The sequence below is a fragment of the Scyliorhinus canicula genome, chromosome 4 (genome assembly GCF_902713615.1).
Source record: "Scyliorhinus canicula chromosome 4, sScyCan1.1, whole genome shotgun sequence".
NCBI lineage: Eukaryota > Metazoa > Chordata > Chondrichthyes > Carcharhiniformes > Scyliorhinidae > Scyliorhinus > Scyliorhinus canicula.
This window is the reverse complement of record NC_052149.1, coordinates 205805579-205827298: the sequence shown is the minus strand read 5'-3', so window position 1 is coordinate 205827298 and position 21720 is coordinate 205805579. Positions and strand designations below refer to the sequence as shown.

Genomic DNA, 21720 nt, shown 5'->3' with positions numbered 1-21720 from the left:
ACAGAGGGGAAGGCAGGCAGGGGGTTTGGATCTTTTTAGGGTAATTTCTAAAGTAGTGCACGTGAAACTGGACCCGGGCCCCTGGAAGGCCATATTCGGCGTGTCGGACCAGCCAGGGTTCGAAACGGGTGCGGAGGCAGATGATGTAGCCTTCGCCTTGTTGATCGCCTGAAGGCGGATCCTGATGGGTTGGAGGGCAACCTGTCCACCCTGTGCCCTGGCATGACGGGGAGACCTGTTGGAATTCTTGACTCTTGAGAAGTTTAAGTTTAAACTGAGGGGAAGGATGGATGGGTTCTACAATTCATGGGCATTATTCATTATGCACTTTCAAGAACTGGATAACATTGAACATTAGTTGGGGCGTGTGGGTGGGAGGGTTGGGGAGAAGGGAGCTGTGTGGGTTAATGGCGACTATGGGTGATCCCTAATTCCTTTTTGTCATTTGTTTGTGTGAACATGCGGGCTAATGATTGGGGTTTGGTGGGAGGATGGGATCGTTGTTATTGATATGGTGATTGACATATTTGTTACTGATTATTGTTTATTGTTGGTGGGTGTAAATTTGGGAGTAAATATGAAAAAGGAGAATAAAAAATATTTTTTAAAAACAGTATAATGACATAATATAAAATGGTTGTTGCAAATTACAATATAGAAGGAACACACTCAACAGTAAAGAACACATCCAAGCCTAACATTCACCTTGCAATAAACTAAAAAAACCTGGAACAACTGATGGTGACCAACTCTTTAAAAAAGGAAATGAATGGTTGGCATCTCAGGTAGAACCCCTCTATCAACCCCCTAATCATGTATTTGACCTTCTGCAAATGAAAAAATTCCATGAGGTCACCCAACCAGTCCGAGGTACTGGGTGGAGTAGAAGCCCTTCACCCAAGCAGGACTCCCCTCCAGGCTATAAACGAGGCAAAGACGAGGACATCTGCCTTCGCTCCCATCTGCAACACCAGGGAGTCCAATATCCTGAAAATGACCCCAAAGAACAAGGCTCCAGTTCGATGTTAAGGATTTCTGACGTGGTGTTAAAGAAGGAGGCCCAAAAAACTAATTTGTGACACGGCCAGAACATATGAGTATGATTGGCCAGTCCCCGAGAACACCGTTCACAACTGTCATCCACCCCCCTAAAAAAAAATCCATTTACCCTAGCTGTGGTCAGATGAGCCCTGTGCACCACCCTGAACTGGAGCAAACTAAGCCGAGCGCGGGAGGACACGGAGTTTACTCTGCCAGGATCCTTGGTCCACATCTCCTCATCCAAAATGGGACCCAATTTACCTTCCCACTTTGTCTTCACCTCATCTAACGGGGTGGACTCCGCCGATAGTATCTAACCATAGATATCCAAAATACTCCCCCACTAGATCCGGCCAAAGATAAACTCTTCTGCAAGGAGGACGATGGTGTCAAGGAAAATGAAGGAAACGCCTTCTGCACAAAAGTCACAAATCTGGAAGTAATGAAACAAATTATTCCTAGGGAGTTTAAGCTTTAACCGACAGCTCCTCAAAACTGGCAAACTTCCACGAACAAGTCCCCAAACCTTTCTAGACTTTTCCCCTCCCATGACCTAAATGTCGAGTCTAAACTCACCCTCACAAAGAGATGATTACTACAGATAGGGGTCAGCAACAACTTGGAACTAGATTTAAAATGTTGTCTAAAGAGGGCAGCATGGTGGCCTAGTGGTTAGCACAGCTGCCTCACGGCGCTGAGGTCCCAGGTTCGATCCCGGCTCTGGGTCACTGTCCGTGTGGAGTTTGCACATTCTCCCCGTGTCTGCGTGGGTTTCGCCCCCACAACCCAAAAAATGTGCAGAGTAGGTGGATTGGCCACACTAAATTGCCCCTTAATTGGAAAAAATAATTGGGTAATCTAAATTTATAAAAATTAAAAAAAAAAAAAAAAAATGTTGTCTAAATTGCTTCCAGATCCTCAGGGAAGACACCACTGCAGGATTCAAAGAGAATTTCTCAGGAGAGAACGGAATCGAGGCAGTTACTAATTCACCCAATCTCGTGCCCCTACAAGAACTTACCTCCCATCTGCCCCCATATGGAATCTGGATCGATAAGCCACCTCACCACTTTCTCAATATTGGCACCCAACAATAAAATAACAGATTGGGTAAAGCTAAGCCACCTGTATATCCCTGTGGAGAAACATCCTATGGAATCCTTGGGATCTTGCCCGCCCAAATAAAAGAGGACACCAATTTGTGCACTCTAACATTGAGGGAGAAAAGTGGGAAGACATTGAAAAAGACATCAAAACCTCGGCAGACCATTTATTTTAATAGTCTGAACCCTGCCCAGCAAGGACGGGGGGAGGCTCTTCCACTTTTGCAAGTCAGATTTAACCCCATTCATCGGACTAGCATAATTCAATTTAAGGATCGAAGCCCAATCATGGACCACCCGGCTACCTAGATAATGAAAGCTAGATCTGCCAAGGCGAAAAAACAGCAACTCCAGATTGGCTCTCCTTCTCATGGAATGACCGGGAACTATTCGCTCTTATCCAGATTCATCTTATACCTAGAAATGGACCCATAACTCCTAAGTAGCCTCATTATCTCATCCATAGTGAAGACTGGGTCTGTAATATAAAGAAGCAGATCATCAACCTGTCACTGTGTTTGCGGAGTCTGTCACTGTCTGTGCGGAGTCTGCACATTCTCCCTGTGTCTGTGTGGGTTTCCTCCGGGTGCTCCGGTTTCCTCCCACAGTCCAAAGATGTGCAGGTTAGGTGCATTGGCCATGATAAATTGCCCTTAGTGTCCAAAAGGTGGGGTGGGCTTACTGGGTTACGGGAATTGGGTGGAGGTGTGGGCTTGGGTGGGGTGCTCTTTCCAAGGGCCGGTGCAAACTCGATGGGCTGAATGGCCTCCTTTTGCACTGTAAATTCTATGAAACCTGCGTACAAGGACACCCTGGACGGGATTCTTCAATAATGGGGCTATGTCTTTAAGCTGGCGAATCACTCTGGACGTTCCTTAAGAAAGTCCTGTGTGACTCTCCTACTGACCGTGTGGAGTTTGCACATTCTCCCTGTGTTTGCGTGGGTTTCGCCCCCACAACCCAAAGATGTGCAGGCTAGGTGGATTGACCATGCTAAATTGCCGCTTAATTGGAAAAAACGAATTGGGTACTCTAAAAAAAATTTTTAAAGTCCGCAGCCTCCTCCGGCCGTTCCTGATGGCCGATAGGTGGTTAGAACCACGCTGTTGGGAACTCAGCCAGTTTACCTTGGAGAATCGAGGGGGGGTGCCTCTGTCATTGGCGCCCTACCCACGCCGCATAGTTTGCACGCGAGAGACTCACGATTCTCCGGGGACCCACAGAGCAGTGTCGGACCGGAATTCGGCGTAAACGTCCATTCTCCGCCCCGCGCCGATCACGATTTTGGCGCGGAGGCTAGGAAAATCCAGCCCCCTATGTTTCCTCCTTTCCTATCTTATCCCCATTCCGGAAGATCGCAACACTATGACCAATGGTTCAATCGCTAAAGCGAATGGAGGGGAGACAGTGGACTTGTACACCCGTTCAACAACAAATAGCCCAAGCTCAAGGTATTAGTGTGGACGCTAGCCGTGGGTGCCCTATACAGTAACCGAACCCAAGATATGAGCTTTTGCCCCAAACCAAATTCCACAAGAATCTCAAAATGATATGCCCACTCCACCATATCAAATGTTTTTTCAGCATCCATTGATATAATCACCTTTGGCTCGGCCACAGCGGAGAGGGAAAAAACAATATTTAACAACCAACATATATTGGCCAACAATGGCTGATCATTAATGAAGCCTGTCTGGTTTTCTGTAGTCACTTCCAGGAGGCAGGGCTCCAATAGCATTGCGAACACTTTGGAAGCAATTTAGCATCCGCATTCAAAAATGATACGGATCGATACGACCCGCATTCTGTAGGTTCTTCTACAGGATCAGAGAAATAGAAGCCTGTTTAAATGTAACGGGCAATGAAGCACGGGACAAAGAATCATTGAACATGTCCAATATTAACCGCATCAACTGACCCGCAAACTACTTGTAGAACTCAATGGAGAATCCATCAGGGCCGGGAGCTTTATCCATCTGTATAAACCCAGTAGCTTTCAGAATTTCCTCAGGACTCAATGGGGATCCCAATTCCTTCCCTCTTTCTCTCTCTGCACCAATGGAAAGGACATCCCATCTTAAACCTCTGCCATCTCCTCCCAGGGCTCGGATCTATAACAATTCCTATCGAATGCCTCGAAAGCTGCGTCGATTTAAAATGGGATGGAAACCAAACTACCACCCGAGTCCCTAATCTGTATAATCTCCCGGGAAGCTGCCTCAGTTAATGATCTAAAAGGTGGGTGGCCTTCACCCCTTGTTCAGAAAATACCCCCTTTGAACTCCACAGCTGACTCGGCGCCTTACCTAGTGATAACAATTCAAATTGTGTCTGCAGCTTTTTCCTGCTCTGAAGCAACTCCATGGTAGGGGCAAGCGAGTACTGATGATTTACCTCAAGGATAGAGTCCATCAACTTCTGACACTCCAATCTCGCAGTCCTTTCCATATGGGTTTTATAGGATATTACCTCCCCCCTAATAAACACCTTAAGGGCCTCCCATAGCGTTACGGGTGAGACAGACTCCTCTTGTTAAACTTGACATATTCCTCAAGGATATATGTTTGCAAAATCCTTTATCTTCTAACAATGCTGTATCCAACCTCCATAGTAGACGTTGAGAGGGACCTGACTCCAGGACAAAGTGTGGAGCATGGTCCGAAATCACAACAGATGATACCCCACCCTCTTCTCCCAGGATAGAAGAGACCTATCCACCAGAAATAAGTCAATCGGTGAATACACCTGATGGGCGTGGGGGAAAAAAAAATCCTTATCATTCCGATGCAAAAAGTCACACTGCATAAAAGCCAACAGCGCCTTTGCCACCCCTGATGGAGCCAGTAATCTGGACCTAGATCGATCCAACTTCGGATCGAGAACATAGTATTAGTCCCTCCCCCCACCCCTCAGAGATTACTTGATGGGAGACCAAGTCAGGAATGGATGCCAACAACTCCTAATAAATCCTGTATCATCCCAGTTTGGCGCATAGACATTGACCAGGGCCACCAAAGTGCCTGCTGAAGATCCACTGACCACAACATATTTCCCACCAGTAGCCACCACGATCTTGACAGTCGAAAATGGAACTTATTTATTAAATGGAACTCATTTATTAACCAATATCGCCACCCCAAGGGCCCTATTGTCAAAACCCGAATGAAATACCTGGCTCACCCACCCCTTCCACAACCTGCTCTGGTCCCTTAGCTGCAAATGGGTCTCCTGCAAAAACACTACAGCAGCAGTCAAATTTTTCAGGTGAGTGAATACCCTCAATCTTTTCTCTGGGCCACCCAATCCCTTTACATTCCAGATGACCATCCGAATTGGGGGCCTCCCACACCCTTTGACCCGGATCGGTCAGTCATTCTCACCAAGAGGTGTTGTCCAAAAACTACTTTGAGTGTACAGGCATGGGACCCAACCAAGATAGTCACCAAACCCACCAGCAAGACAAAACAAAGGGCAATCTGTAGTCACCGTTCCCAATATCCCACCTCCCTGCCCTCAAATAATACCACGCCCAAATATACATTCCAATAACCACAAAATGAGTGAACCCTCCCTGACCCCCGCCAACTCACCCTAACCCCAAACAAAAGGAAAACACTAAGGGTGCGATTCTCCGCCCCCCACGCCGGGTGGGAGAATAGCGGGAGGGCCTCCCGACATTTTTCACGCCCTCCCGCTATTCTCTCCCCCCCCCCCCCCTCCACGCCCAACCCACGCCACGAACGGCGAGCGGCGATTCTCCGAGGCCGATGGGCCGAGCGGCCGGGCCTTCACACCCGTTTCAACACGGCAGCAAACACACCTGCTCACTGCCGTCGTGGGCATCTGGGGGCCCGATTGGCACGGCAGTACCACGGCCGTGCCAAGGGGGGCATAGGCCCGCCATCGGTGCCCACCGATGGCGGGCCGTGCGTCCGTAACAGACGCACTCTTTTCCCTCTGCTGCCCCGCAAGATCAAGCCGCCACGTCTTGCGGGGCGGCTGAGGGAAAAGACGCCAACTGCGCATGCGCGGCTGACGTCATCGGCTGCGTCAGCCGGCATGACGCTTGACGTGCGGCCTTGACGACACTCGCCCTAAGTTCATTATTCCAAACTAAACTAGTAATAAACTACATCTGTCCTGACAACTTTGCTCCTGTTAGCTAGCAATGCGGGCATAAGACCAAAAGACAGAGAAGCTGAATTAGCCCACTTGGCCCATCGAGCCTGCTCCGCCATTCAATCATGGCTGATATTTGCTTCATCCCCATTCTCCTGCCTTCTCACCATAACCCCTGATCCCCTGATTAATCAAGAACCTATCTATCTCTGTCTTCAAGACACTCAGTGATTTGGTTTCCACAGTCTTCTGTGGCAAAGTGTTCTACAGATTCACCACTGTCTGGCTGAATAAATTCCTCCTCATCTCTATTTTGATGGATCGTCCCTTTAGTCTGAGATTGTGTCCTCTGCTTCTAGTTTTTCCCACAAGTGAAAACATCCTATCCACGTCCACTCTATCCAGGCCTCGCAGTATCCTGCGTAAATGGTAAAAAAAGGGTTTTTAAAAATTGTGCGCAGACCATGAATGCAAAGTAGAACAAACCCCCTTCAAACATCATTTTCCAACCGGGAACTATATATTCCCCATAAGTCATAATACAAAGAACAACACCCTGCGTAACATTACAACACTCGTTGTAACATTTTCAGAGACTGAAAAGGTGTGAAAAAAACAGGGTAGTTATGAGGGGTGACTTTAACTTCCCCCATATTGACTGGGAATCCTTACAGCCAGGGACTCGGATGGAGAGCAATTTGTCAGGTGCGTCCAGGCAGGCTTTTTGACACAGTATGTTGACAATCCAACCAGAGATGGGGCCATACTTGACTTGGTGTTGGGGAATGAGCCAGGCCAGGTGATTGTTTCATTGGGGAAGCATTTTGGGCTTAGTGACCATAGCTCTTATCAAATATTGGGTAGTCATGGATAAGGACAAGAGTGGCTTGCGGGTGAGGATGCTTAATTGGGCGAGGGCCAATTACATCCAAATTAAATAGGAACTGGGAAATGTGAATTGGGAGCATTTATTTGAAGGCAAATCCACGTTTGACATGTGAGAGACTTTTAAAGGCCAGTTTATGGAAGTGCAAAACAGGCATGTCCCTGCAACATTGAAGGATAGAAATGGCAGGATTCAGGAACCATGGATGACGAGGGAAATTGTAAGCTTCGTCAAAAGGGAAAAGGAAGTATACGATGGGTCTACGCATCTAAAAACTGACAAAGCCCTTGAGGAGTACAGTGAAAGTAGGAAGGAACTAATATGTGGAATTAGGAGGGCTAAAAGGGGCCATGAAATGTCTTGAGAAAACATGGTCAAGGAGAATCCCAAGACATATATTAAGAGCAAGAGGGTAGCAAAAGAAAGATTAGGCCCACTCAAGGACAATGGAGGACGGTTATGTGTGAAGTGGGTGAAATCCTTAATGAATACTTTGTATTGGTATTCACTAGGGAAAAGAACATGACGGATGTTGAGATCAGGGATAGGTGTATGAACGATCTTGAGACCATCAATATATCAAAGGAGGAACTGTTGAGCATCCTAAATTGTATTAAGGTAGACAAGTATCCGGGGCCGGATGGAATATATCCCAGGTTACTGTGGGAGGCAAGGGGAGAAATAGCTGGGACCTTAACAGATATCCTCACATCCTCTTTGACAACAGGCGAGGTTCCAGAGGACTGGAGAATAGCTAATGTTATTCTCTTGTTAAAGAAAGGAAGTAGGGATAATCCAGCAAATTATAGGCTGGTGAACCTGACATCAGTGGTGGGGAAGCTTTTGGAAAAGATACTGAGGGACAGGATATATGCACATTTGGAGGAAAATGGACCAGTTAGTGACAGGCAGCATTGTTTTGTACGGGGAAGGTCATGTCTCACCAACTTGATTGAGTTTTGTGAAGAGGTGACAAAGAAAATTGATGAGGGAAGGACTGAGGATGTATTTTATATGGACTTCAGTAAGGTGTTTGACAAGGTCCGACATGACAGACTGGTACAAGAACTAAAATCACATGGGATCCAGGGTGGGCTGGCTAGATGGATACAGAGCTGGCTTGGTTATAGGAGACAGAGAGTAGCGGTGGAAAGTTTTTTTCAGAATGGAGATCTGTAGCTAGTGGTGTTCCGCAGGGATCAGTGCTGGGACCTCTGTTGTTTAGAGTACATATCAATTATCTGGAGCAAAATGTGTGTGGTCTGATTAGAAAATTCGCGGATGACACGAAGATTGGCGAAGTTTCTGATAGTGCCGAGGATTGTCAGCAGATACAACAGGATATCGACAGATTGGACACTTGGGCACAGAAATATCAGATGGAGTTTAATTTGAACAAATGCAAGGTGATGCATTTTGGAGAATCAAATCTAGGTATGAATTATACTCTAAATGGTAGGATGCTTAGGAACATTAACATACAGAGGGATCTGGGCGTGCAGGTCCACAATTCCCGAAAAGTGGCAACACAGGTGGCCAAGGTGATTAGGAAGGTATATGGGATGCCTTCATCATCCAGGGCATTGATTACAGGAGTTGGGAAATCATATTGCAGCTATATAAATTCTTGGTTCGGTCGTATTGGAGTATTGCGTGCAGTTCTGATCACCACATTATCAGAAGGATGTGGAAGCTTTGGAGAGAGTGCAAAGACGGTTCACCAGGATGTTGCCTGGTCTCGACGGTATTCGCTATGAGGAGAGGTTGAATAAACTAGGATTGTTTTTGCTGGAAAGACAGGCTGAGGGGAGACCTAATTGAGGACCTATAACCAAGTCAAATCTGTGCTCCTGACCTCTCTACTCTCAATCTCTCGCACCCCAAAACTACAATCCAGGTTCCCATGCCCCTGCTGAATTAGTTTAAACCCCCCCAAAGAGTACTAACAAATCTCCCCCCCAGGGTGGGAAACACTCACACAGTGTTTCGGGTTTAACTGTCAGTTGCCAACAGCCCCTCCACAAACCACCTTCAACTTCGGCTGACCGCACTGCACGTATGCAAATTTCCCCAGAACAGCTGATCAGTAGCTCTGCTCTGCTGCCCTCTGCTGGTTGCTTGCCTTTACTCAAACTCCTTGGGTCTTCTTCGCAGGTTCACCTTCAACTTCGGCTGACCGCACTGCACGTATGCAAATTTCCCCAGAACAGCTGATCAGTAGCTCTGCTCTGCTGCCCTCTGCTGGTTGCTTGCCTTTACTCAAACTCCTTGGGTCTTCTTCGCAGGTTCAACTTCGGCTGACCGCACTGCACGTATGCAAATTTCCCCAGAACAGCTGATCAGTAGCTCTGCTCTGCTGCCCTCTGCTGGTTGCTTGCCTTTACTCAAACTCCTTGGGTCTTCTTCGCAGGTTCACCTTCAACTGACCGCACTGCACGTATGCAAATTTCCCCAGAACAGCTGATCAGTAGCTCTGCTCTGCTGCCCTCTGCTGGTTCATGGGGAAGAAGACATTGGTTGCAGTACTCGATAGATCCCCGAATAGTAGCTATACAAACTCTTGGTTAAGGAGGGCATGTAAAAAAGGCAGTACATTAATCATTCATTTGTGTTGATGTGTATTGGGAAAATCAAATTGGCAGAGGCGACCATGAGGAATTTCTAAAGTGTATTCAGGACAGTATTTCCGAAAAGAATATGTTGTGAATCCAACCAGGGATCAGGCTATTTTGGATCTCGTTATGTGTAATGAGGCAGGTTTAAGAAACAATCTCAGAGGAAAAGGTCTAGGAAACAGTGACCATAACATGATAGAATTTAGCATTCAGTTTGACAGTGAAAAACCTGAGTTAGAAACAACTGTATAAAAATTAAATAAATAATATTAATAATAACCTTTCATTGTCACAAGTATGAAGTTACTGTGAAAGGCCCCCTGTCGCCACATTCCGGCGCCTGTTCGGGTAAGCTGGTACGGGAATTGAACCCGCGCTGCTGGCCTTGTTCTGCATCGCAAACCAGCTGGCTAGCCCACTGAGCTAAACCAGCCCCTTGAGAGGTAATCGCAAAGGAATGAGGGCAGAGTTGGCTGTGGTGGACTGGGAAAGTAATTTAGCAAAAAAATATTGTTTATCAACAATATATCAGTGTGAGGAAGAAGGATTCTAGGATGGGAATAAATCAAAGATGATTTACCAAGGAAGTTAAGGATCGTATTAAGCTGAAAGAAAAAACATACATTGCGGCAAAGATTAGTGGTAAGCCAGAGGATTGGGAAAGTTTTAAAACCAGCAAAAGAAGACCAAAAACAATAATAAAGAGGGAGAAGATAAACTAGCACGTAATATAAAAATGGACAATAAGAGCTTCTTTAAATATATAAAAAGGACAGCGTTCCTTTGCTGTACTTTTCTTTGTTCTTTATACGGACCCCGGAAGTGTAGAAGATTTTAGTTTAGACCGGTAGCAGGGTCTGCGCAGGCTTGGAGGGCCGAAGGGCCTGTTCCTGTGCTGTACTTTCTTTGTTCTTTGTAGAGGCCAAAGTGAACATCGGCCCTTTAGAAAATGAAATAATAATGAGGAATCAGGAAATGAGTTAAGTGAATATTTTACGCCAGTGTTTCAAAAAAAATTATTTTTATTGGTATTTTCAATTTATACACAGTAACACTTTTTATGTTTAATATTTACAGCACGTGTAGTTCTTATACACATATTGTCAGTCTTGGTGTCCCCCCCCCCCCCCCTTCCCCCCGGCTCCTCTTGGTATCCCCTTTTTTCATTCCGTGTGTTCTGTCGTCTAGCTCCTATTCTCCCCTTCCCTCAATCACCCCTTCCCTTTCTGTTTTCTGTTGCATGCCTCGTGGGTTTGAGGTGGATGGGGGTGTGGCTTCCACCCCCTCCCCCTCTCCCATGCTTCTCCCTGTAGTTCCCCTGAATTCCCCCCTCCCCCTCCCCCCAGAATTGTGTGCCCCTGTCTGTCTTCGCCCACCTCTCTCTTTTTCCCCTAATTGCTGTTGGCATCGAATAGGTCTTGGAAGAGGCCGACAAATTGTTCCCATGCTTTGAGGATGCTTTCTTCTGACCCTTGGATGGTGTAGTTGATCTTCTCCAAATGGAGAAATTTTGCCAGGTCTGCCAGCCAGTCTGCAGCTGTGGGTGGTGCTGCTGATTGTCAGCTGAGCAGGATTCTCTGGTGTGCGATTAGGGAAACGAAAGCTGGGGCGTCGGCCCTCTTCCCCATGTGTAGCTCTGGCTGTTCGGATACCCCGAAGGTTGACACTCTCGGGCATGGCTCCACCCTCACCCCCACAAACTTGGACATTGCCTCGGTGCAGGCTGTCCAGAACCTTACAAGTTTGGGGCAGGCCCAAAACATGTGGGTATGGTTGACTGGGCCTCTCTGGCACTGTATACACTTATTCTCCGCCTCCAGGAAAAAACGGTTCATTCCAGTTCTAGTTAGGTGCGTTCTGTGCACCATCTTGAATTGCACGAAGTAACTTCTCCTTGCCTTGCGCAGGAGGAGGGGGAGGTGGCCCTGCTCAGTGCTTCGCTCCAGAGTTCTCAGCCCACTTCTGTCCCCAGTTCATCTCCCCATTTTCGTCTGACTTTATCCAATGGCAATCTCGTCCTGTCCTGTTGCTGTCCGTAGATTTTCCCGCCGTTTCCCCCTTACTGTCCGTGTTTAATCGGTCTTCTAGTAATGTGGTTCCCATGGCCCTGGGGTATCCTATTGTTTACTTGCGGAGAAAGTGCTTTACCTGTAGGTGTCAAGTTCCTGCTTGTCGGTAGTTTGAGCTCCTCTGTCAGTTCGCCCAGTGTTGCTAGTCTTTTTTACGCCAGTGTACGTGGTGGAAGACATTAATAACATTTCCAAAATACTAAATAATCGAGGAACAAAAGTGGAGTAGGAAATAAATTAAATAACTATCATTCGAAGAAAAGTACTGAGGAAACTAATGGGGTTAAAGACCGATTTGCCCTGGGACCTGTTGGATTGCAGTTTAGGATATTAAAGGAAGTACCTCCAGAGATACTGGATGCCCTGGTAATAATTTTCCAAGAATCCTTAAATTTTGGAAAACCCTAGAGGATTGGAAAACTGTTAATTAATTCATAAAGGGATAGAGACAAAAACCGTTAACTATTGGCCAGTTAGCTTAACTTCTGTCATTGGGAAAATGTTAAGAGTCCATTATAAAAGGATGTAATAGCCGAATATTTAAAAATACATAATATAATCAAGCAGAGCCAACATGACTTCATGAAGGGGGAATTATGCCTGACAAATTTATTAGAATTCTTTGAGATGGTAATGAGTAGGATAGATAAAGGGAAATCAGTAGATGTAATCTATTTGAATTTCCAAAAAGCATTTGATACAGTAGAGTACAAAAGGCTACTTAATAAGAATGGTGTTGGGGGTAATATATTCACATGGATGAATGATTCACTATTAGAAGACAGAGTTGAGTTCCGAGGGATACTTTAAGGATAGCAATCTGTAACTAGTAGAGTGCCACAGGGATCAGTGCTGGGGCCATAATTATTTACAATATATATGAATGACTTGGTTGAGGACAATGAATGTACGATTACCAAGTTTGCGGATGACACAAAAATAGGTGGGAAGACAAAGGGCGAGAATGACGCAACGGGCAAGATTTTCCTGACCCCCATGGCATGCTTTGCGGCAGTGGAGCCAGCCCACCATTCACCGGTGACTGGATCTTCTGGTCCCGCCGCTGTCAATGGGGTTTCCCGTAAGTCACGCCCTCCGCTGCTCGGGAACCTGCAGCATAGGGTTGCCGTTGGCTGTACCAGAAGATCTCGCAGTGGAAATGGCTGGAAACTCCCGCCCAAATAGTCCATCGAGGGATATGACAGGTTAAATACTGGGCAAAAAACTAAGCAGATGGAATATAATGTTGGAAAATGTGAAGTTATGCACTTTGGTAGGAAGAATAAAGGAGCAGAATATTAGTTAAATGGAGAAACCCTGCAGAAAGCCACAGCACAGAGATTTGGGGCCATCGTGCACAAATCACACAAAGCTAGTATGCAAGTTCAGTAGGTATTAGGGAAGGCAAATGGAATGTTGGCCTTTATTTCAAAGGGAATGGAGTATAAAAATAGGGAAGTCTTGCTAAAACTATACAAGGCACGAGTTAGACCGTACCTGGAATACTGTCAACAGTTTTGGTCCCCATATCTAAAGAAAGATACACTGTCATTGGAGACAGTCCAGCAAAGCTTCACTAGCTTTATCCCAGGTATGGAGGGATTTTCGTATGAGGAGACATTGAGTAGATTGGACTTGCACTCTTTGGAGTTGAGAAGGAAGAACAGCAACCTTATTGAGACATATAGGATTCTTAGGAGGCTTGACAGGGTAGATGCTGAGAGGTTGTTTCCCCTTATGGCCGAGTCCAGGACCAGAGGGCATAATCTCAGAGTAAGGGGCAAACCATTTAAGACAGAGATGAGGAGAAATTTCTTCTCTCAGAGGGTAGCGAACCTCTCTCAAATACTTTATTGCAGAGGGCTGTAGAGGCTTGGTGGTTAAGTTCAAGGCTGGGGTAGGTAAATTTTTAATCAGTAAGGGAATTAAGGATTATGGGGATAAGGTGGGAAAGTGGAGTTGAGGATTAACATATCAGATCGGTCACTATCTCATTGAATGGCAGAGCAGACTCGATGAGACGATTGGCCTACTTTTGCTCCTACCTTATGTTTCAAAAGTCTCGTCAGGCCTCAGGAACTGAGGCAATAATGGGGTTTTGATCCAGAAAAGGTCCCCAAATCTCAGGATCCTGAAACCTCTATAAAAATCCAGCTCACTGCCTCTGCTCTGTGAAGAACAAAATTTACTGTGCTGAATATTTGAGAGAATACATGCACAGATGAGTGTGATACCTCGATTATTAATGTTTATAACATATGCTTATTTTAAAAATGGACACCTGAAATAAGTACTGGATAGACATTTGTGTCTTCATGTATTAAACAATGATGGTTAAGTGGTTGTACATGAAGAGTAGACAGCAGTGCATGATGTTTGAAATAAATGTACGAACATATGCATAGGGGCGGGATTCTCCAGCCAGCGATGGGTCAGGTGGCCGCCCATATTTGGCCAGTACCGCCGCCGTATGTTACACCGGGTATTTGCCGGCGGGACCTGGCTGCACTAGCGGCCTTCAGGGGGGCGCGGGGGGTATCGGGCTGCTGGGGGGTGCCCCCACGGTGGCCTTGCCCGCGATTGGGACCCACCGATCCGCGGGCGCGCCTGTGCCGTGGGGGCACTCTATTGTTCCGCGTCGGCCACTGTGGTCCTCCGCGATAGCCGACGCGGAGATGAACCACCCCTGCACATGCACTGGGATGACGCCAGGACACGCTGGTGCTCCCGTGCATACGCCAACCCACGCCGGCCGACGGAGGCCCTTTGGCGACAGTTGGCGTGGCGCCAACTCCTTCCACGCCGGCTGGCGCGGCGCAAACCACTCCGGGGCCGGCCTAGCCCCTGAAGGTGCGGAGGATTCCGCATGTTTGGGGCGGCCTGATGCCGGAGTGGTTCACGCCACTCCTCGGCGCCGGGAACCCCCGCCCCGCCGCGGAAGTGAGAAGTGTAATTTTACGAACATGTACATTTTAAATTCAGGTACACTCAAGCCACAGCGCTAGCAGCATATAGAACTCATCAGAAAATATCTTAGTTGAACTTTGATACTTATTGGTGTGATTCTAAAATTGTTGCATGTTGCAAATGAAAAACACACTTGATTTGAAATCTCCACTGTTGCCATTTCTTTCCAAATGAACATTAGATTTGAGAGGAACGGTACAACCAGAGTGTATGATAAGCAAGGTGCGAATGAAACCCAGGGACTTCCTACTCTGGGAATAGCTTGCGTTTGAGGGAGGGTACTAGGTTTAGCATTGTTGTACCATCAGATTTCAAATACTCAGGTTATCTGAGTTGTACTTGGATAAGCCCATGATAGATTCCTCTGCCAGTTCGGCAAGCAGCTGCGGGTAAATCAGGCACTACTTCATCCATCCACTTCTTCCTCCTCCTCAGAGTGGTGTTCACCTTCCTTCTTGTGTATCTTCAGTGTTCTTTGCAACAAAATGTTGTGTAATGCACAGCAGAGAACGACAATGTTATTATTGAATACTGAAGAGCTTCCTGACCTTTCTAGCACCGGAATTGCATTTTCAGCAATCCAATGGCTTTATCTGTGATCACCCTTCATGCTCATGAGGCTCTGGTTGTAGCTTTCCACTGCATCAGTGGTATGGCTCTTCACAGGTGTCAAAAAGGTGTTTAAAGGGTAACCCTTGTCTCCAAGGAATCACTGCAAATCAATAGCTTCAGTCTCTTCATTGCTGTATTAATTTGCACTGTGCGCCTCCTACTTCCCTCGTGTTTATAAAAACTAAGATTTAAAAAATAATAGTGTATTATGACATATCCTTACATCAATAAAATGTTTTTTTATACTGAGCCCCACTTCTTATCTACAGGTGGTGAGGGTCAACACAATCGGTGAAGGGGGTGAGGAATGAAAGAAACTACAAATATGATCATTTATAGGGCACTGTTAGTAAAAAGGTTTCTGGATCATCCATATCCAGTATGACTTGATGGTAATATATCGTAATCTTGATTTTTTTTCTAATAATCAGCAATAATACTGAATCCTCTCTATTTTCCTTCCAGCTTGAAGATATGAAGGCTAAAACTAAACAATCTTATTCAATTATTCACTTGTTTAAAACCCGTAATATCCGAACCATCACTATCATAAACCTTCTAGTTTGGTGAGTATTTCATGGAATCATAGAATAGAGAATGAGGCCATTTGGACCAACAGATTAAGATTACTCCCACTGTATGAAAAAAAATAACAAAAATAGATAAAATATTAAGAAAGATCAGCAGGATAAGAGTTATGTGACACAGTTAGTCTAATTTCTGTTCACACACTTTCATAAAAACAAAGCTGAGCACCAGTTAATTTGACTGTGTTATCTTGCTTGACTTAAATCCATGAAACCTTCCTTATTTGTACATTTTAATATTGAACCTTGTGTTATTTATGTACATAGTTATTGGGTAGCTTCATAAAGATTTTAAAAACCTGAGAGACAAATAATTGTAATTAGCACTTATCTCAAACGTAAAAACAGACAATGGTGGATGAACAGAGCAGGTCTTGCAGCATCGGGAGAGAGAAAAAAGCTAACATTTTGGTTCGGTATGACTCTTCAGGAAAAAAAAATGAAAATGAAAATCGCTTATTGTCACAAGTAGGCTTCAAATGAAGTTACTGTGAAAAACCCCTAGTCGCCACATTCCGGCGCCTGTTCGGGGAGGCTGGTACGGGAATTGAACTGTGCTACTGGCCTGCCTGGGTCTGCTTTCAAAGCCAGTGATTTAGCCCTGTGCTAAACTAGCCCCAAAAATGAAATGGGGTAGAAAATAATGGATTGTATAGCTGTGGAGGGTGGAGAAGGTGGGACAGAATAGAAAATCAGTGATAGGTCAGAGCTCAGGAGAAATTGATAAGGATGTCATGGACACAAGACAAAGGGAATGTTAATGGTCGCATTATGGATTAAAGAAGTGCTGATAGAACCATAGAAACATTACAGCACAGAAGGAGGCCATTCGGCCCATCTTGTCCAGGCCAGCCCGAGGATACCCAGGTGCCCTTTTTAATCCCACCTTCCTGCACCCGCTCCGGAGTCCTATATTTTAGAGCACTTAAGGTGAATATCCTGGTACTTTTTAAAAGAGTTTAGGGCCTCTGCCTCCACCACCAACTTGGGCAGCAAATTCCAGACTCCCCTACCCCCTGTGCAAAAAGTTCTTCCTCATGTCCCCTCTGCACCTTCTGCCACTTATCTTGAATCTGTGTGCCCTGGTTCTAGAATTCTCCATCAAGGGAAACAATTTTATCCTGTCCACTCTTATCACTTCCCTTCATAATGTTGTATACCTCAATTAAGTCACCCCCGGTCTTCTTTGTTCCAGCTAAATAATTCCAACCTATCCAATCTTGGATAGGTTGGCAACATTCTTGGAAACCTCTTCTGCACTCTCGCCAGAGCAATTACGTCCTTCCTGTAATGTGACCAGAATTGCACACAACAGGGGCATAAAGGTGAAGTCCAGAAACCCATAAAGGAAAAAGAAAAGTGAACATATTGAACATTTTCTTTCTCTTCCAAAGGCCTTTAGAAGACCAATCCGGTTAGTCCCACTCCCCTGCTTTGCCCATATCCTTGCAAGTTTTTCTTCTTCGGATATTTATCTTAATTCCATTTTGAAGGTGATCAGGCCTTCCAAATTCATTGTATTCCAAATTCTAATCACTTGTTGAGTAAAAATGGTTTGCCTCATGCCGCATCTGTATCTTTTGTCAATCGCCTTAATTCTGGCCCCTGACTAGATTCTTCAGCCTTTGAAAACAGCTCCATTTTACTCAATATGTCTAAATCCAGCATAATATTAGAAGCCTTTCATATTTATCTTAATCTTAGACTTCTCAGCTCCAAGGAGAAATATAAACCTCTTTTGTTTATCCAAGTAATACTTCCTGGAACTATTGTATTAAATTTCTTAAATACCCTCTCCAAAGCTTTTACATCATTCCTAAAGTGTGGTTCCCAGAATTGGACACAACTTTACAAGGTGCAAACTAGTGTTTCTTTGTTCATTTACCCTGCCTTTTGACCTCCAAGGGTAGAATCTAGCAGTTGCTCCAGCTGCAGGAAGCTTGGCAGATGCGAAACCTATTTTGGTGGAAGGCCAAAATTCAATTTTCTGACGTCAGGATGAACTTTAGGAATTCTGTTATCAAAGGCAGGTTAGAGACAGGTTGAGCTTCACAACAAACAATGTCAGTTAACTCTTTTGCATGCAGCATGCTATGGATGCTCATTAAAAGGCCACTTCACCAAAATTAAGTTTCCCGTCAGTCAGAAATTACAACATTCACATTCACAACTATATATTAGTAGTGTGTACCTGGCGAGGCGAGCTATGGTGAATGGGCACTACTTTGACATTCTTGTGAACTTCTCACAAATTGTACCCTCTTCACTCGGGTGCCGGTAGGATAAGCTAAGCATGGGAGGAAAGTGAAGAGTGAAAGGTGGGGTAGGGTGGAGTGAAAACGGGACACTGTAAGCAGGTTGGGGATGGTGGGGGGATAGTGTGGAAGGATGCAGCAGAGGCTAGACATGGGAGACAGGCGAATGGGGAAAGGGAGGGAGGCTGCAGGGAAGGAGGACAGACTACCCAGGGTGGGGAGTGAGGCAGTGAGGGAATGTGAGGATGCTGGGGTTGATGGGATCACTAACTGAGGGAAGGTGGAGCAGCAGGGCATCCTAGGCTGAAGCCCCTGGGATGTCTGGCTGGTTCTCCTCCTCTCTATGGGTCCCTGATAGCACCTCTGTGGCTCCTCGAGGAGAAGGGGCACCTGGAAGAAGGTTGAGGTGTCCTGTCCCCCTCTTGCTTCGTCACTGCTTCACCCATTGCTGGAACAATGGAGTGCATGTTCCTGCACATGTAAGCAACGACGTCTTGCTCCCCTTACAACAACATGTCCTTGTCTCCCTCCCAAAGGGAAGAAATCTGTCCCATAGTGTGCAACCTCTTATGCAGACAGGTACCATCAATGTGATAGCACTACCATGCAAAGGAAGGAGCCTTCCTCAACCGCGCAATGGTAGAGGTTCTGAGTTTTCACTCTGCATCCCCTTTACAAAAACACAACTTCACTTTATTAAGAACTGAAAATCCTGGAAAAGCTCAGCAAGTTTGGTAACAAATATGTAAAGAGAGTTAATGTTTCGAGTCCAATATGACTCTTCACCGGAAATGGATGAGTTTCTTATATCTTTTCTTTATTTCTTCTGTAACTATTTGTGGGATTATTTTAGTAATCTGTAAAGTCATGTTAGGAGAGAAGATGTAATATTATCCAATGCCACAGATACTTAATATCACAATCAAAAATTAAGAAAATAATGCAGTTTATCATGTATGTCCAAATAGAAGTATAACACTAAAATCCAGTTGTCGAGTGTGAAAGAATGGAAATACTTCAATAAACTTAAGGCAGAGTATAAAATAGATATAATTGACAAAAGAAGCAATGGCAGTATGTGGAAAAAAAATTTCATGGCAGTATGTTGAAAAACATTTTCATGCAGCAAGTGTTTAAAACCTGGGATGCATTGCCTGAGAATGTGATGGAGAATTAACAATTAAAGGGACTATTATCAGAGAGGAAGAATATTCGGCATTATGGGAAAGAAGGTGGGGAGTGGCACGAGATGAATTACTTCTTCAGAGAGGCTGCAAAGACATCACAGGTGTAATGGCCTCTTTATGTGCTGTAGCCATTCAATGGATAATTGTATGATTATTAGCACTGAGGGTAGTTGATAATGAACCTGCTTTCTCAGTCTGTCAGCAGCTGGATGGATCATTGGTAACCAACATGCTGTGGTTACATCTTGAGGCAATGGAAGGATAAAACTTGGTATGGAATCATACATACAGCAATGTATACAGCATTTGATTTTTAAATTCCATAACGGATACTGCTGTTTTTCACTGGAGGGAGGTAAATTTAGAAGGATAGTTAGCTCAAGGAAATCTTTATGTTCACCTTTTAATTGAGATTAATATAGAATAAGAAGAGCGGGTTTTCTGCCTGATGCCTGGTGGAAAATGATTGGTAGAACAGGGAACACAAATGAAAGAGAAGAAAAATCCTAATAAAACAAAAATTGAAAAAGAGAGACGTGGGAGAAAAACTTAGAAGATTATTCTACAAGACAATGTTTCTATTTTTCACAGGATGATTCTAACTGCTGAATACTTTGGCCTGTCCTTGAGCACGCCCAATCTCCATGGTGATGACTACTTGAATTGTTTCTTCTCTGCGGCTATCGAGGTTCCGGCCTATTTATCAGCTTGGCTTTTTCTCCAGAGGTTTCCCCGAAGGTTAAGCCTTTCCGGCATACTTTTCCTTGGTGGAATTGTCCTTTTCTTCATCCAACTCGTACCTTCAAGTAATTTGTTTACCGTGCAGTTAAAATGATCAAAATATAAATTTGTTGAATATTTCATGATGAAATGAAATATGTAAGTGGTGTAATCCTTGAGAGATTTTAGCATTCAGTACACTGTTCCACAAACTATGGAGACCCTTCACAATGTTGTTGATCTTAGCTATGTTGCAAAGATGAGGTGCTGAGAGAAGAACAGTGAGGGAGGGAAAATTGTTGGGTAATTAATCCAGGCCAGTTCCTACACACTTCATACATTATTTAACATCAGCATTGGCAGAAGAACAGAATTGTCAAATCACCTTTTTATCCCTAGTTATTCAGGTGGCACTGCTGCCTCACAGTGCCATGGATCCGGGTGCTCATTCGGAGGATCGGTGCAGACTCTTCGAGCCGAATGGCCTCCTCCTGTGCTGTAGGAATTCTATGCAAAATACAAAAATCTTATATTTTATCATAATATGGAACAACTGAAACTTAGTTTATCTTTGCAAAATGAGGACTAGACACTTGAATAGGACGTATGTTGTGCTGTTTATTAATATGTCCAAAATACAAATACTGCTGAACCCAAGCCCTGTAATACATTGCATCTCCATCTATATGCTGTTGATTACAGTAAGTGGATTTGATATCTGTTATCTTGAGAAAATTAAGCTAATTAAGAATTAAAGGCAATGGTTGAGTGTGACGCAACCGTTAGATCCCGTCCTCAGACATTGAATTACAAAAAATATTTACGTTTATTGAATAAAGTATAAAAATAAAACAACAATACACTTAAAAATTGACTAAAAGAACAAAAGGTATACTTATCAACAATATACTACAGACTTCTCCGGTGGTATTCTCCACCCCACACGCAATTCTCCCACCCCCTGAAAACAGCGCAGCAAGAATCGCGCCGGGCCACTCGGAGAATCACAGCAATTGGCCCGGATGGGCAAAGCAGCCACTCCGACATGACAGGTTCCCGCCAGTGCCGTCCACCCCTGGTCGCTGCCGGCGGGAACTGTGCGGAAACGCTGGGGGGGGGGGCCTGTGGGGGGGGGGTGGCTCCGATGGGGTCTGGCCCGCGATTGGGGCCCACTGATCGGCAGGCCGGCCTCTCCCCCCGCGGACCTACCTCCTTCCGCGGCCGGCCCCAGAACACCGGCACCATGTTGGTGAGGGACTGGCGCGCGTAAGAGGTTCCCCGCGCATGCGCAGGATGGCGCGACCCAACTGCGCATGCGCAGGATTGAGCTGCCCCAACTGCGCATACGCGGTAGGCGCCAGGTAAGGACGCTGGAGCGGCGTGAACCGCTCCAGCGCCGAGGGGGCCAGAATAGGTTGTGCCCGGGCCCTGTTCGCGCCATCGTGAAACGCGACGGCGTTCACGACGGGGCGGTCACTTTGTCCCGGGAGCGGAGAATCCCACCCCTCGATTTCAAATAAATAAGAATAATTTAATAATCTTTATTCGTGTCACACCAA

At 45.4% G+C, this 21720-nt stretch overlaps 1 protein-coding gene across 3 annotated transcripts in view; it reads left to right on the top strand.

Annotated features, from left to right (window-relative positions):
* The window catches only part of LOC119965332 (solute carrier family 22 member 5-like), a 56079-nt gene that overhangs the window by 9886 nt on the left and 24473 nt on the right, over positions 1 to 21720 (top strand). For all 3 annotated transcript variants that reach the window (XM_038795951.1, XM_038795952.1, XM_038795953.1), the window contains exons 3-4: positions 15878 to 15978; positions 20033 to 20247. In XM_038795951.1, the coding sequence (XP_038651879.1) occupies positions 15878 to 15978; positions 20033 to 20247 (316 nt within the window). The remainder of the gene's footprint in view (positions 1 to 15877; positions 15979 to 20032; positions 20248 to 21720) is intronic.